This window comes from Aspergillus foveolatus (assembly GCF_047715535.1).
Source record: "Aspergillus foveolatus strain CBS 279.81 unplaced genomic scaffold BDW70scaffold_75, whole genome shotgun sequence".
Taxonomy (NCBI): domain Eukaryota; kingdom Fungi; phylum Ascomycota; class Eurotiomycetes; order Eurotiales; family Aspergillaceae; genus Aspergillus; species Aspergillus foveolatus.
Window position 1 is genome coordinate 57,251 of NW_027396139.1, and position 14,525 is coordinate 71,775.

Consider the following 14,525-nt stretch of genomic DNA (forward strand, 5'->3'; position numbering starts at 1 on the left):
AAGCTGCCGTCCAAGCCGGACTAAGAATCTGTCTCTTGTGAAAATATGGATGCCGGGCTTCTTGCATGGTGTTCTTTCGGCGCGATATAGTCGCGCGTGGCGGTGTAGGGGCGACACCCTGGCTTATTCTAACACGACCCGGAAAGGCATAGGACTGTCTAGCTGAAGAAAATATCTCTCTTAGAAGCCCTAGGGGAAAAACAGTTTATGCACTCGAATCATACGGTGACATCCTTAATATCTGTGACACTCCAGCTTCAGATCATAACGTATCCCGAATAAGATGCCAAGCAGTCACGCAGAATAGGCGTCGGCCGAGACGAGTTCAAGTAATTCAGCCCTACAATGCCTGATTATTTCATATACGGCCAAGGTGCGGCTGAAGCTCGGCAGCATTTTGGGGAAACAATAGCCGAGCCGTATCATGACGAGGATTGGCTGTGGAACGGCTGTGAAGAAAATTAAGAGGTTGTATTAGGGCGTTTTCATTGGAGCGAGCCACGGCTCGCTAGAACACACCCTGGAAACTTGTATGTAGGGCTGGGCAGGGCACGATGTTCCGAAAACTTCATTTATGCAGGGCACACTGGGATATCGTCGCGCGGCTGACCGATGTCCAGGTATCATGGGCGGCTTCTGTACTTCAAGAATTGCCTTAGCCCAAGTTTAGCTGCCACTACTATATTACTGTAGCCAATAAATCGCAAGGAAGATCCTGGTCTTATCACTCACCGACACCAAACTGGCTAATGGGTCTGGCCTGATCCTCTAGATGGATACAAGGATCGGTCATCCCGAAGGACCCAAATGCAACGCGCAGGCTTCAGGGTCTTCAGTATAGACCAACATTCTATGCAGGGATGCGGAGTGCGTTTGACGTGCCTGTTGATCTGGCGGTGTCGTAGAGTAGTGTAGACATGAGTATAAATATGAGAGTTGCAGTCTGTCTTTGGAGTTACAGGATGCACTCAGCAAGCGTCGCAATATGATCTTGCCCGTCTTTACAATCGTTGTTCTTCTGAGCTCTCTGCCTTTTAGCCTATGCAGGGAGCCTCTCATTAACAAGCATGGCAGGTTCACGTATGTGGACAGCGTGCAGACGGTCAGCGTCAACGGTATCGGTGCTAGTCTTGAGAGGTACGACTCAGTCGAAGTATTCTACATTCGTTGTGGATACCTGCTAACCATACAGCACAGCAACCCTTTTACCCGCCGGGCGACAACGCCGTACCGTTACTGCCGTGGAAAATGCAAACAGCCTAGGCAGCCTGATATCCCACGGTTGGCAAAGCGTCAACCAAAGCCGAAAGTCCCCATAACTACCCGCGAAACTGCAAAATCAAAGCCAAATTTATCCAGGCGTCAGTTTGTCTACCCGGCTGACAATGAGGCAATGGAAGAGTACCTGATCGACCGCGTCGACAACTATGCAAACAACAATGCACTCACCGTGTATGACTACAGCCTTAACCCCGGAAACTCAGCACAATTCGAGGTATTGGGGGATGAGCCCGTAGAGATTGTGTTGGATGGACTGTGCGGGTGCACGGCTCTTCTGATTGCGTCGAGAAGGGCTGTATACTTTGCCCATTTTTTGTATGTGGACCTTCCCTATCATCCGGTGCCCTAACCCCGACGATCAGCTAATATACGCAGCGAAAACATCTCCTTCCTCGACTCTGACTACGCCAACAACGCGGCAGCTCGTGAGCGATTCGAGGACATTGTAATCAGGTTCCTGGATACCGGAGATGACCTGATGGGCGAAGTGTACGACGATGACGGTGACCTGATATTTCGCGAGTACGTCGCCCTCACCGACAACTTGCACTTCTTCACCCCCGACACAAACCCATCAATCATCATCGTTTCGCCTGTAGACGAGCTTGAAGACGCAGTGGAGCAAGGGGTAGAAGTCAATGGCATCGTCGACTACGGTGAGGGTCTGTTGTATGACGACTACATCGAGCGGCTGAAGGAGTACCTTGCTGAGATCCTGCCCGGGATCGAGCCGACTGTCTTCTCGTACGAAGCACTGGATAATAATGATCCGTTGCTGGATGGCTGGAGGGGGAAGGGGCTGTATCAATATGACCCCGAAGCAGAGGTTAACGCTACGCGGCGAGGCGCTAGGTTCTTTTACCAGGCGGAAGATATCGAGGACCCGGAAGATGAAGAGGGTGAGGGGTATCCCATGGGACGGCTGTATCATGATTACTGGGATCCATTGCTTTTCGGCGACGGCGAGGATAGGCATCTTGACATGGCCGATTACCCGGTCCAGCGGCCGGACTTACTTGTCTGTGGAGGCGAGTCGTACTGGAAGCCGAAGGTAAGAGTGATTGCAATATACTTTGAGGCTTATGCCGACGCTGATTATGGCGATAGTACAATTGCTTCGCCAACGGTATCCTTTGCCCTATACTTGACGGTTTACGGACACTGCCCTGTGGAGCGGATTGCTACGTTGAATCACAGTATACCTGCTTTGAGAGCAAGTTATGTCCCGTTCTAGAGGGTAACGCGACGTTCCCCTGTGGCGAAGACTGCTATCTTCCGTCGGAGTACCGGTAAATCTGCTCTGTCTCTCTCACACAGCACAAAACATGCTGACCATCCACAGATGCGTCAACTCAACATTGACACAAATCTTACCCAACGAATCTCCAGGCCAGAGTCCTGATCAGTCTGGGAAAGTGCCTGTATTACCTACTCACGACTTGGACTTTGTCATGGAAGGCACCACGTATATCATCGGCCGTACGCCGACCACCATCATGGATGGCAACGGAGAGCCACTGACCCTGGCGCCTGCATTGGTTGTGATTGGCACAAAGACCGTTTGGACAGGCCCGGCGTCCCTATCTACGAGTATCGTTGTTGACGACCTGACAATCACTGTGATACCGCACACGCAGGATGCATCCTCGACTGACGAGCCATCAGCGGGCAGTCTGACGAGTCTTGTACCGTCAACAAGCCCAACACCCACCCCTACAGATGCCGGTGCAACAGGGGGTGGCCCAGGTCCATCAACCGGTGGCGAGACTACAACATTTCCAAGTCCAACATCAGGCCTCCTAGGCTCCTCATCAGGCCTACCATCACCTCTAGGATCTAGCACCGTCATAACATGGACAGCAACACAAGGCTCTTCCAGAATTGAGATCACCTTCACCCCGACGACCCTGACCCAATTCACGTCATTGACTACATTGAGCACTATAACAACGGACGTTGATGGGGATACTACAACGTTCGTCGTTGGCCCTGGAGGCATCGCATGGGATCCAGTCCCAACGGCAACAACCACGCCTCTACCTGGATTTCCTCCCCTTCCATTCCCTACTGCACCGCCTGCTCTTGTGCCGCCAAGTTCTAGCACGCTCCCTCCGGTAACTCCTTCATCATCACCGTTCCCCACGGCCTTTCCCTGGCCGGCTCCGCCGATTACGACGGTTACAAGCACTATTGATGATCCGAGTGGTTCTGGGCCAATAACGACAATAATCACCGGCACTACGAACTCAGATGGTGCTGTCGTTCCAATCACCTCTCTATCAACTGATGAAGCCGTGAGCTCAGCGCAGGCTCTCCTTTCTGAGCTGGGTGATGTCTCTGCCGCCATCGTTGCGTTCTCTTCTAGCACTGCAGATACTGCAAAGGCTACGGCGGCGTTGGAAAAGGTGGAAGACGCACAGAATGGTAAGCAACACCAGCCAAACTTTATCAAACACTTGCTGACTCTTACCAGACACAAACGACTTCGGCAGTGGCCTGAGCATTTCCGGACCAGGCTCTGGTCTATGGTCCATCTTTGGCGGCACAGTTAGCGGAATCTCCTCTGCATTCGGAGGTCTACTCTCTACGATTTCTGAAATTATCGGCGGCGGCGCGAGTGGTTCGAGCTCCCTAACTGGCCCTCTAAACGACCTGACGAGCCTGTCGGATGCATTGAGCGCAGACATAAACGGGGCTATATCCGGTACGACAAATCCAACCATAACCCCTCCGCCCTCTTCAACATCCATCGGGCCATCTACCAGGACCGAGCCATCTTCCTGCGAAGCCACACAGCTTACGAACTGTGCTGTCCTCTGCGCAACGGACACAAATCCCGTCACAACGACGTGCTTCTCAACGACATGTACAGTGGAGACGGCCTGTAGTGGGATCCCGGCTACCTCTACGGCTATACTGAGCCATGTCTGTCCGCTTGACAGGCCGAATGACATCGGGAAGGTGTCGAAATTTGGCGGGGGTACTCGGCCGACTACGACCAGCTCCCAAGACGCAGGGAGTACTACATCTACGACCGACGTTATAACTGATACTACGAGCACGAGTACGGATACAAGCAGTGAGACAGCAGAACCTACGACGTCCTCATCCACAACACCATCTACATCTACCAGTGAGCCAACATCCACAGAACCACCAGCGCCTCCCCCTCCAGAGCCCACGGAACCTTCAAGCACCGAACCATCAGCAACCTCCAACGTATCTTCAACAACCAGCACCAGTGACCCGGACCCAGCCCCAACTTGGGGAGGCCGCTGTTCCACCTACGAAGACTGCCCACAGTGCGCGGATGGGTATTACCGCTGCTGTTTGTCGGGGTGCCATGGGATGCTGGTGCCTGGGTCGAATACGTGTGGGTGTGTCAGAGATGGTGAGGTTGTCAGTCCGGTTTGTGGGTGTGTGTAGATTCTGGGTTTACAATCGGATAGAGAAATTCAGGTCATTTTTGGTTCAGCATCGAGGCTTTGGTTTTGTTGGTTTCCTTATATTGTATTGATTGGAAGTTATATCTGTTAAGAGTAGGAATCAGCATTTTGCTTGCTGACAGGGGAACGGACATAGCTAATCAACAACCCAATATTATCTTGGCATATTGAGGTTGATAACCTCCTTGGAATACACCATCTGGCTTACATCACTCAAAAGCACCAACCAGTTGGGTGGTATTTGATATATAGCCAGTTTTTCAATTGAGTCGAAGATTTTTGACCTCTCTTATTCTGAAGGTCTATGACTAGTATCGCCATAATGCTTAGTGGTTACTGCGACGTTCAGCAGATGCAGAGCAGAGGGCGGATGTATATAGACACACATGCTTCCCGACACTGTTCGGGGAAATGAAAGTTATTTATTAACCATTTTCTGCAGCTGGTGCATAACGAGGGTGAGTTCGAGAAGCATTAAGACATTAGCAGCTACATTGCAAAACATTAGAGCTATAGTTGTATGTAAATCCCGGCAAGTCGCTTCTCATGGCATCTCGGAACTTTAAAGGTGAATAGCTAGTTGTGAGGAACATCTTTGATGAAGAACAATAGTTGTAAGCCAGCGCTGATGAGCAGTTGCAGCCTTGCGATCATTGACAGGGAAGACTACAATGTGCCATTCTCATTAGGGCGAGTTATTGAATCCTGTGGAGCGTGGCTGAAACCCCCAATGCCTCTCATGGGTTACCAGAGTTATATACATGTATATCCTATATGCTAATCCTCGCTCAAGGTGCTCACATTACTTCACCGAAAAGCGCAATCGTTATTGATCACCCAGCTCAACCCCCCAGCTCGTACCTCTCCCTCTCCCTCTCCCCCGAATGCCTCGCAGATACCGACCCCATCCCAGACACCGAGTTGGAGCCCGCATCGGAGAGCGGCGAACGCACAGGCAGACTAGCAGGCCTCGTATCACTGTCAGCATGCAACTCCGAAGCATGTGCATTCCCAGTGTAAACTGCCGCGACTCCTCCATTCGCATTTGCATTCGCAAATTCAGCAAACACAGACCCCGGCCCAATTGTGGAAATCTCGCGGATTGTCTTAGACGGTTGGTTCTCAGGCCGCCTTCGACGGCGGTAAAGGAAGAAGCCGATTATCGCTACGAGGATGAGAGCGCCAGCCCCGACTCCAACCCCTATTCCTGCCTTTGCGCCGGTTGAGAGCCCATCGTCTCCGTCCGACTGCTGCGTCTGAACTATCCCCTCCTCACCCACCGTTTCCGCCGTCGGCGTCGCCTCAACCTCGACCGTATGGGTGGCCGTCGTCGACGCCTCTATCGCGGTCGCGACCCCCTTCAGAAGCACCTGGTCAACATACGTCCCATACCCACCATACTCATCATCCGTGTAGACCCAGACCGAGAACGCGGCCGACTGGGACGGTTGTATAGACGGCAGGACGCTCCCCGGTAGGACGGTGGAACCGTCAAGTGCAAACACTGTCGTCGAGAAGACGCTGTTGTCCATTGCTGTTGCGCCCATCGGCAGCAGCTCGACGGTGAAGTCGCCGGTGTAGTCGAAGTCGTAGGACCATTCTAGCGTGAAGGCGTCCGTTGGCACGAGTTCGCCCTGTGTAGGGCGCTCAATGTAGATATATCCTGGTTAGATGATGGTTGCTTGTTAGAGACGGTGTGATGAAGGCGAAATAGGGCTTCTCGCCGCAGACAGGTGGGTGTTACCGGTTGTTGAGTCTGAAGAGTCGGACTCGAATTCGCTGTAGGATGCCCCATCAGAATCGTCGCTTTCCCCTTGGGACTGTGCGAGCGCTGTGCTCGCAAACGCCGTGCAGAGAAGGAGTCGGACCAGTGTACGCATTTCTGAACTGTCCCCAGCTCGCGGCTCGCAGTTTGAAGCTCAATCGAGACCAGCAGACTGGGAACTCAGGGGGGAAGATGCAGGTGGAAGCCAGCCCAGCGCGACTCAGCCTGGTTGTCGGCTGCAAACGCCCGAAGTACGCCAGGGACCCTGACCCTGGAACTGAATTGAAATCGAGCTCGTGTTTGGTTCCTGGACTGAGTTTAGCGGCGCAGTCACGGTGCATCTTTAGCCTCACTATACGAGTTACTCATTGGATGAGCCGGTGCTCATTTCACATCTCGCTGGAACGGCCTTGGCAGTTGACATGTTCGATAGTATGGCGAAGCAAACTGCACAAGTCACGACTGAGTTTCTCCCAAATTGTATCTTATTTTATTGTATGTTTCTGTTCTGTTACGGTCCGAAGGCGAGATAGACAGAACTGCCGTGTCTGTTACGTCGAGGGCAGCAGCAAGAGATCAACGTACCTAGCTTAAAGCACCTAGCCAGGCCGCTTAGTTTAACCCAGTCTGGCAATTCCTAATCGAAGGATTCGTTCGCTAGGCCAGGAAGAGCAAGGTCGCCTTGGGCTTGACATGATCATCGTGTTATTGGTCTTGAATACGAGGCCCCAGAGCCTAGTTAATAAAGTCTTCCAGTGTTCATATTGCTAGCATAACATCCTCATGCTATCATATGCATCAATATTGACTTTCCAGAAGTCTTGTAAGTATTCCAAAAAAAAATATATATATATATATATATATATATACCGTTTGAGTGCCCTCCAGAAAGGATCATCCCGACAGCTCATCCTTCCAATCCCCTATTACATTCCTAACCGTGACTGGTATAACCTCTGAGAACCTCTCATTCAGGCTTCCTTTTCTCTCAAGCCTTGATCCCCCGTCCACCGTGAATAGCTCAAAGATAGACATGAACCAGCGAAACCTCTCTTCGGGGAAGTGTTCGTACAGAGCTCTGTGGCCGGGCAACTCTGTGATCTCAAAGTTCTCCAGTTTCTCGATCGGGTCGTAGTGGACTCTGAAATTGCAGCCTTGAACACGTTAGGATCCGTATACTCTTCGATATTGGGATGGTACCAAGTGATACATACCCAATATTTCCTCTGCCAAATTGACGAACTCATTCCAGCTGATCTCGTCCACCAATAACCCGACTCTGCTCCTCCCACTCCCCTTCCTTGAGGTCCACACTTTGAACAACGAATCTCGCAAGGTCGAAGGTGTACGTGAGGGTTAGACGAGCATTCCCATCACCAGGGATAGCTGCAACTCTGTTGGCAATATCAATGACGAAGACATTCGGTCTTAGGTATGAATTTAATCTCGTCTCTGAGGGGATGAAGTAATCGAGGAAGATCCCGTTATGAAAGACTGTGAATTCAAGATCCGACCGACGCAAGGTTTCAATGGCAGCAAAGTAGTCCTTAATTGTGGCAGGTCTTAGCGGCCCTTTCATCCATCAGCATAGTCTATAACTACTCCCGCGAATCCTAGTCCTGGTCTACTGCGGGTGGATTCTACATACTTCTTTGGGTACTGGATCGCAAAAGAACTCGGCACAAATCTCTTCGTCTCTTTTGAGAGCTTTGCCGCATCAATGAGATGCTTGTGATCTCGACAACGAGTCACGCGAAACGGAGAAGGCGCAGACCACGGTGTGGATTCTTTAAGTTTCGAGGATTCGGACTAAGGAGTCGACCTTGGTGTTGTCGACCGTAATGGTCGTAATGTTCGAATTGTTGTAAAACTCGCCGTCCAGCGGCTATGTCGTATTAGTACTCGGTAATGTAGACTGGCATGGGAAGCGTTTCGTTTTGATGATATGCGTTGTCGTACCTTTCGCGAGAAGACGAATGCCTTATGACGAGATCGACTCAGGGCTTCGACGATGGTGCGGCCGGCGACTGCGACGCTCACCATTGCGTATAGAGCCTAGGGTTGTGGGTAGAATATCTTGATTGAGAAGCCATTCGGCACTTTTCTCTGGTGTTTATATAGAGTGAAGGCACCCAAACCGCCTTTTGATGTCTCTGACCCGCTATGGACGCTAAATGCTGACACCTGCAAGTGGATATAGTTAATTCTGCCATTGATCGGTCCTAGTAGAAGTGGATAGTCAATTACTTGTTATCTAATAAAATTCCGAGTGGGTTGTAGCCAACGCGCGTTGCTCGGCCTCCAAATGGAGCTTGGGCTTTTCCATTTAAGTGGCGAGGATCTAGATATTATACAAGATTTGTAGGGAGTGGCGTAGTCCAGGAGCATAGAGCACCGGCCGACGAAGCAAAACCGCCCCAGCTCATGGTGACGTTTAACGAACGACTACATATAAATTCCGTAAGATGGATTAAATCACCGATCTAGTGCCTGAGCCTGACACTGCTTATTGTTAGCAACTTCTCATAGCTTTCTTTATCAAGGACCAGAGAAGAGAACAACTCACCATCTGCCAATACACCCCCCTCATCTTCAGCAACTCCCAATGAGTCCCCTTCTCCAACACCCTCGACCCAGCCGTAGAAGTGCCGTTCTCGCCAAAAACAAAAATGACATCTGCCTTTTGCACAGTGGCAAGCCGATGTGCAACAGCAATGATCGTCAAACCTCGACTCTCAGCTAGTTTCTCCATCGCCTGCTGCACAAGCTTTTCGCTCTGCGAGTCCAGACTAGAAGTTGCTTCGTCTAGGAGCAATACTCGCGGGTTCCGGAGTAACGCGCGGGCGATACAGAGTCGCTGCTTCTGCCCGCCGCTTAGAGATGCCGACGAGGAGGCGTTTGTTCCGAGCGCTGTGTTGTAGCCATCGGGCAGGGAGAGAATGAATGGGTGGATCTCGGCGGAAGTACAGGCGGATACCATCCTCTCCTCGAGATCGCGGTCATGGTCCTGTTCATGGTTGTCTGGGTCAATCCCCAGACAGAGATTTTCGCGTATATTGGCGTTGAACAGCTTCGGGTCTTGCGCGACGAGAGATAGGTTCCTGCGGTAGGATACAACGTCAAGTGTGTTGATCGGCACTCCTCCAAACAGTATGCTGCCCTCAGTGGGCTCGTAGAACCGCTCTATCAGCGATATGAGTGTTGATTTCCCGCACCCCGAAGGCCCGACGAATGCGACAAACTGCCCGCTTTCGATTCGAAGATTGAGGTCTGCAAAGACTGGCGCTTTGCGGAAGGGATAGCGGAAGGAAACACTGCAGAATTCAAGACTCGCATCTGATGGTGCTCTTGCGTCTGGAGGTGTGGTTGCAGGATCTTGAGTGTTGGAGGTTGGCGACGGCGTTCGCGCCATGAAAATCCTGGCAGCAGAGGCCTTTGCCTGTGCGAAATCCGCACCAGAGCTGAACATCATTCCGGCCATCTGCCCGCCCTGAATGATAGCAATGTAGACGACGAAGAACTGGACGAGGTCGTACTCTCTTGAACCAAGGAGTTTCCCGCCGTACCTAGCGACAAACCATCAGCTCCAGCAAGCACCAAGTCAAGCGGCAAGGGCAGGATACCAAAACGTCAGCGCCATCGCGCAGAAATCTACACTGTCCGAAAAGGCAAACACCGCGCACGCAAGCCAGGCTTTTTTCAGTGCTTTCTCTCGTTGCTCCGTGAGTAGGGCTTTGTATCTTTCCAGAATAAATCCCTCCATCGTGCACGCAGACACAGTGCGAAATGCCTTGATTGCCTCGGCCGCGAACGCCGAGCTCTCCGCATAGACTTTAGCATTCATAAGTTCGAATTGCGTCTCGTATCGAATACGTAGATTTGCTGCGGAGGCGATGAAAGGTAATGCCGCGAAGATGGCGACGGCAGCGAGTTTCCACCCAAAGGCAAACGAGATGGAGATGCAGCCGGATATAACAAAGATGGACACTAGCGGAAAGACACCGTTGACGCTGAAGAGATCTTGGAGTTGCTTGGCCGAACTTGAGAGACTCGATGTTAGGGTTCCGCTGCTGTTGGCAGCAGAGTCAAAGAAGGGGACCGGTTTTCGGATGAGGCTCGTGAAGTAGTCTTTTCGGTAGAAAGATGCAATAAACTATACAATGAGCTTGATGGTGGGAGACCACAGGTAGGGGACATACATGCGAGACAATGACAGAACAAGACCCTAGTATAAAGTAGCAGGCTCCCACGGCTAGGGCTAGGACGAAGAACATCAACGCCCAGAAGTCGGCGGCATCGATCAGCCTCTGGCCGGTGAAATTGAAGACCTCGATTAGTTTCGCAAAGAGGTAGCTTTGAAGTGCGAAACCGGCTGGGTGATGTTAGCTTGCGTCTCACGAGTATGGCCGACTTACATCCAGAACCAGCGGCCGCCGCGAGGATAACGATGTACAGCATCCAGTAGGCCCGTTGTTCGTAGAGAATGGCACCCAAGCTCATGAAACCGCCCATCTTCTTCGTCGGAGCTTCCTCTGACACGGAGTCAAGCTCCTCCTCGTCCTTCTCACTTGCCGCCCACTCATTGTGCTCACTGTCCTCAAAGCCATCCGCGCCGTAAAATGTCCCTAATAGCTGCGCCTTGACAAGACCACTGTAAACTCCTTCTCTCTTGAGCAACTCTTCATGGCTTCCCTCCTCAACATTCTCCCCATCCCTAAGCACAATGATCCGATCGGCGTTCCTCACAGTCGACAGTCGATGCGCGATCATGATTGTCGTGCGGTCCTTTGAGACACGGTTTAGGGCCGCCTGCACGATCCTCTCTCCTCGTACATCAATAGAGCTCGTTGCTTCGTCCAGTATCAGGATCGGAGGGTTAGAAACGATGCCGCGCGCGATTGTTAGCCGTTGGCGTTGGCCGCCGCTTAGCGTTAAGCCGTTTTCCCCGATGAGCGTGGAGTATTTCTGTTATGATTAGTATGCGGGTGATATAGCGACGTGGACGGGATATATACTGAAGGAAGACGTTGAACAAATTCGTCAACAAATGCTTCCTTGCATGCTTTTTCGACGAGGCCTCTCTTGACCTCTTCAGAAGCATCCTCCCACTGCGATCCGATTAGTCCAAAGGCGACGTTGTTGTAGACCGTGTCATTGAACACAAAGGGCTCCTGCTGCACCAGGCCGATCTGTGTCCTCCACCACTTGAGGTCTAAACAGTTAATGCTTCGGTCATTGATCCTGATCTCCCCAGACATTTTCTCTCTCTCACCGGATGAGTCGAGTTGATACCACCGCTCCAGCAACGTGACAATCGTGCTTTTTCCTGATCCCGAAGGCCCAACGATTGCCGTTGTCTTCCCACGTTGAAACACGGCACTAAAACCCTTCAAGACAGGCACGCTAGGTCTCGAGGGATACGCAAAGGTCACATTCTCAAAGACAATATCCGACTGGCTTGATACCTCGGGCTCCTTGAATCCACCGCTCGGTAGCCTCTCGGCATCGATAACGGAGAAGAATGCCGCCGAGGCACTAACGGCTTTTGAGATAGCCATTAGAGGTGAGATAATGCCGCCCATGATCGTCACCACCAGAAGGACGGAGAAGAAGACACTGCACCGCAGTTAGAAATGCCCAAAAAAGCGTACCGCGGAGAGTATACGTTATCACTGTCCCGACATTAGGGATATTTCCCTCGCGGAAGAGCTTGATTCCAAACCAGAATGCAAGCGCAAAACTGCAGTACATGCTGAAGAAAAGTATCGCCAGATGAATTCCCGTGACGAAGGCCATGCGCCGCCCGCGCCTCCGCGCCTCATCAACCCACTCGCTGTACTTTCGTGACAGGGGGCCGTCCGCGCCGAGAGAGAACACTGTCCGGATAGAACCGAAGACCTCACTCGCGATCGAGGCATGCTGTTCGTCCGCGAGATCAACACTCCGCTGGCCAGAAATCATGATCGGGACCGTTACGCTGAATGCTAGCACCACGAAGAGGATGGCCGAGGAGACAACGAGCGTCAGTGCCCAGGAGTACCGGAAGGCTACTGCGTATGCGGCGATCAGCAGGGCGATCGACTGGAAGAGCATCGCCAGGCGATCGGAAACGCTCTGCTGCATCGTATTTGAGAGGGAGGTGATTGTGTTTGTCACGCTACCCACGGAGATAGCGTCGAGTTTGCTGACTGGCTGGCTGAAGATCGAGGACATGTAGGACAGTCGGAGGGACGAGGACGCTTTCAGGCTGATCATACGGAAACAGAGCATGTAAACGTACGTCAAAACGAACTTGCCGATGAAGAGATAGATGAGATAGAGGCTAGACCACGTCAGCGAGGAGCTGGCCAAGCTATATGGATCGCCTGGCATGCCTGTTCTTGCTAACGGCAGAGTTGAATTGAGACTCTGTCACTCCCGAGTCTGGAATGAAATATGCATTGAAGTCGCCGACGAGGTTGCCAAAGATGACATTCATTAGGGGGAGGGTCTGCCACTTGTTAGGAATATCGGTGCACATGTGGGAATGAGACCTGCCGTTCCTGATCCCATTGCGCATCCAAGGCCGAGGATCAAGAGAAGCCAACCATGGTGACCGGTCCCGTACGAGAGGATTCGCTAGACAGCTGTCAAAACGCCAGTTGAGCATATGCAAACAAGAGTATAAACATACAGCGTAGCTCGCGAACAAGGGAGTTTTGATCTCTTTATCATTAGAGCCGTCGTGGTTCTCACTAGCCGTCGTCAGCTTCTCTGGCTCTGGCGGCAAGGACGTTGCCGTCCCCGTCGCCGATTCCTTTTGAGTTTTGACCGGCGCTTCTGGCCCAGGCCTGGGGTTTGAAGAGGATGGATTCTCCATCGCTACCGGAGCATATACAATGGACTGGTGATTGTCAGGGCATAAGATGAGGAAAAGAGCGAGAATCGTGATATGTACTAGATCAATCGGCTGGCTGCGGGGGTCTCGGCGCCTTGGCCGCTAGGCAACATTCATCCTCCTCGTACTCGGCTGCGTGGCTGGAGCCTACGGATCGGCCATGCCGACTGCTGACTGCAGCATAGGTGTCGAGTCCGAATAAAGACTGAAGCTGAGCGGGTCAAGGAGGTCTGCGGCGCCGGGATATCGAAGAGATGAAGAGAAACAGACGCTGACGACAGAACTATCTCTGCTCCGGAGTAACCACAACGCTGCGACGCGCCGGAAACCCCCCATTGAGGAGACTTACGAGCACGACAAAAAGACCAATCTCGGCAAGTGCTGCGCAATTCAAACAAGAGATTGGATGAAGTCGACTCTTTAGGGTTGGACGAAGGAGCTTATACGGTACTTTACCATACACTATACAAGGCTTCAAAGCTACCGCATTCGAGATATGTTTTTTAAAATCAACTCAACCATCTATTCTTCGTATCAAAACGCGTAATAAACCACGCAAGCAATACTATCCCAACACGTGACCATTACTTGCACAGGTCCGTGTCGCAGAATACGACCACACCTAAACGTATAAGTAACTTGTTAAAGTAGCGATCGCCGTCTCGTCGACAGAGCCTATAGTCGCACAAAGGCCATCTGAAGCAAATGCAGTGGGCCCGTGGCTGATTTCTTGGTAGAGCTTGAGCCTTGTATAGGCGCAATTTTCACCAGCAGGACCTGCCGGTAACGATCAGCCCCACGGCCTAGTAGGCGAGCCCTAATGTTATTAGTACGAGTGTCCTTGTAACCTAGAAAATACGAGCCATTAAAAACGACGGTATATGAGTCTCAGTCTAGCGCATCTATTATTTATGATTATGTGTATTATGTGTATTCATACAACTATGAACACAATTTAGGACTTGCTGTAAACTTTACGCGTGCTGACGGAAGTATACAACTAGCCCATTGCCATCGTATTATTGCTTCCGTCCGAGTGAAGGAGGCTATAAATCGATAAAAAATAAAAAATAAAAAAAAAAAGGATAACGATTAGAAAGTAAAAAGGAGAGTGAAGTGAAATAAAGCAAAATAAAAAGGTTGCTTGAGATCCGGC

General features: G+C 51.4%; 5 protein-coding genes across 5 annotated transcripts; 1 reads left to right on the forward strand and 4 right to left on the reverse strand.

Annotated features, from left to right (window-relative positions):
- Positions 1–985: 985 nt before the first annotated feature.
- Positions 986–4,707, forward strand: BDW70DRAFT_163662 (uncharacterized protein; the record flags this gene model as incomplete). The annotated part of the gene is made up of 6 exons (XM_073741336.1): positions 986–1,137; positions 1,198–1,596; positions 1,657–2,332; positions 2,389–2,570; positions 2,624–3,705; positions 3,755–4,707. The coding sequence occupies 6 exons, from the start codon at positions 986–988 to the stop codon at positions 4,705–4,707; spliced, it is 3,444 nt and encodes a 1,147-aa protein (XP_073592128.1).
- A 789-nt stretch (positions 4,708–5,496) lies between these two features.
- Positions 5,497–7,009, reverse strand: BDW70DRAFT_143595 (uncharacterized protein). The gene is made up of 3 exons (XM_073738121.1): positions 6,846–7,009; positions 6,472–6,799; positions 5,497–6,390 (listed from the first exon to the last, which is right to left on the reverse strand). Exons 2-3 carry the CDS (start codon positions 6,605–6,607, stop codon positions 5,570–5,572), a joined length of 957 nt encoding a protein of 318 aa, XP_073592129.1. The 5' UTR covers positions 6,608–6,799; positions 6,846–7,009; the 3' UTR covers positions 5,497–5,569.
- A 377-nt stretch (positions 7,010–7,386) lies between these two features.
- On the reverse strand, positions 7,387–8,071 carry BDW70DRAFT_153459 (uncharacterized protein; the record flags this gene model as incomplete). The annotated part of the gene is made up of 3 exons (XM_073739641.1): positions 7,387–7,646; positions 7,707–7,744; positions 7,785–8,071. The coding sequence occupies 3 exons, from the start codon at positions 8,069–8,071 to the stop codon at positions 7,387–7,389; spliced, it is 585 nt and encodes a 194-aa protein (XP_073592130.1).
- A 210-nt stretch (positions 8,072–8,281) lies between these two features.
- Positions 8,282–8,535, reverse strand: BDW70DRAFT_163665 (uncharacterized protein; the record flags this gene model as incomplete). Its single annotated transcript, XM_073741337.1, has 2 exons — positions 8,282–8,377; positions 8,452–8,535. The coding sequence occupies 2 exons, from the start codon at positions 8,533–8,535 to the stop codon at positions 8,282–8,284; spliced, it is 180 nt and encodes a 59-aa protein (XP_073592131.1).
- Positions 8,536–8,771: 236 nt separating this feature from the next.
- BDW70DRAFT_143598 (ABC transporter ATP-binding protein) lies at positions 8,772–13,374 on the reverse strand. The gene is made up of 10 exons (XM_073738122.1): positions 13,166–13,374; positions 13,030–13,110; positions 12,867–12,982; positions 12,158–12,814; positions 11,508–12,108; positions 10,908–11,457; positions 10,692–10,864; positions 10,116–10,645; positions 9,059–10,058; positions 8,772–8,994 (listed from the first exon to the last, which is right to left on the reverse strand). Exons 1-10 carry the CDS (start codon positions 13,349–13,351, stop codon positions 8,968–8,970), a joined length of 3,921 nt encoding a protein of 1,306 aa, XP_073592132.1. The 5' UTR covers positions 13,352–13,374; the 3' UTR covers positions 8,772–8,967.
- Between the last annotated feature and the right edge of the window lie 1,151 nt (positions 13,375–14,525).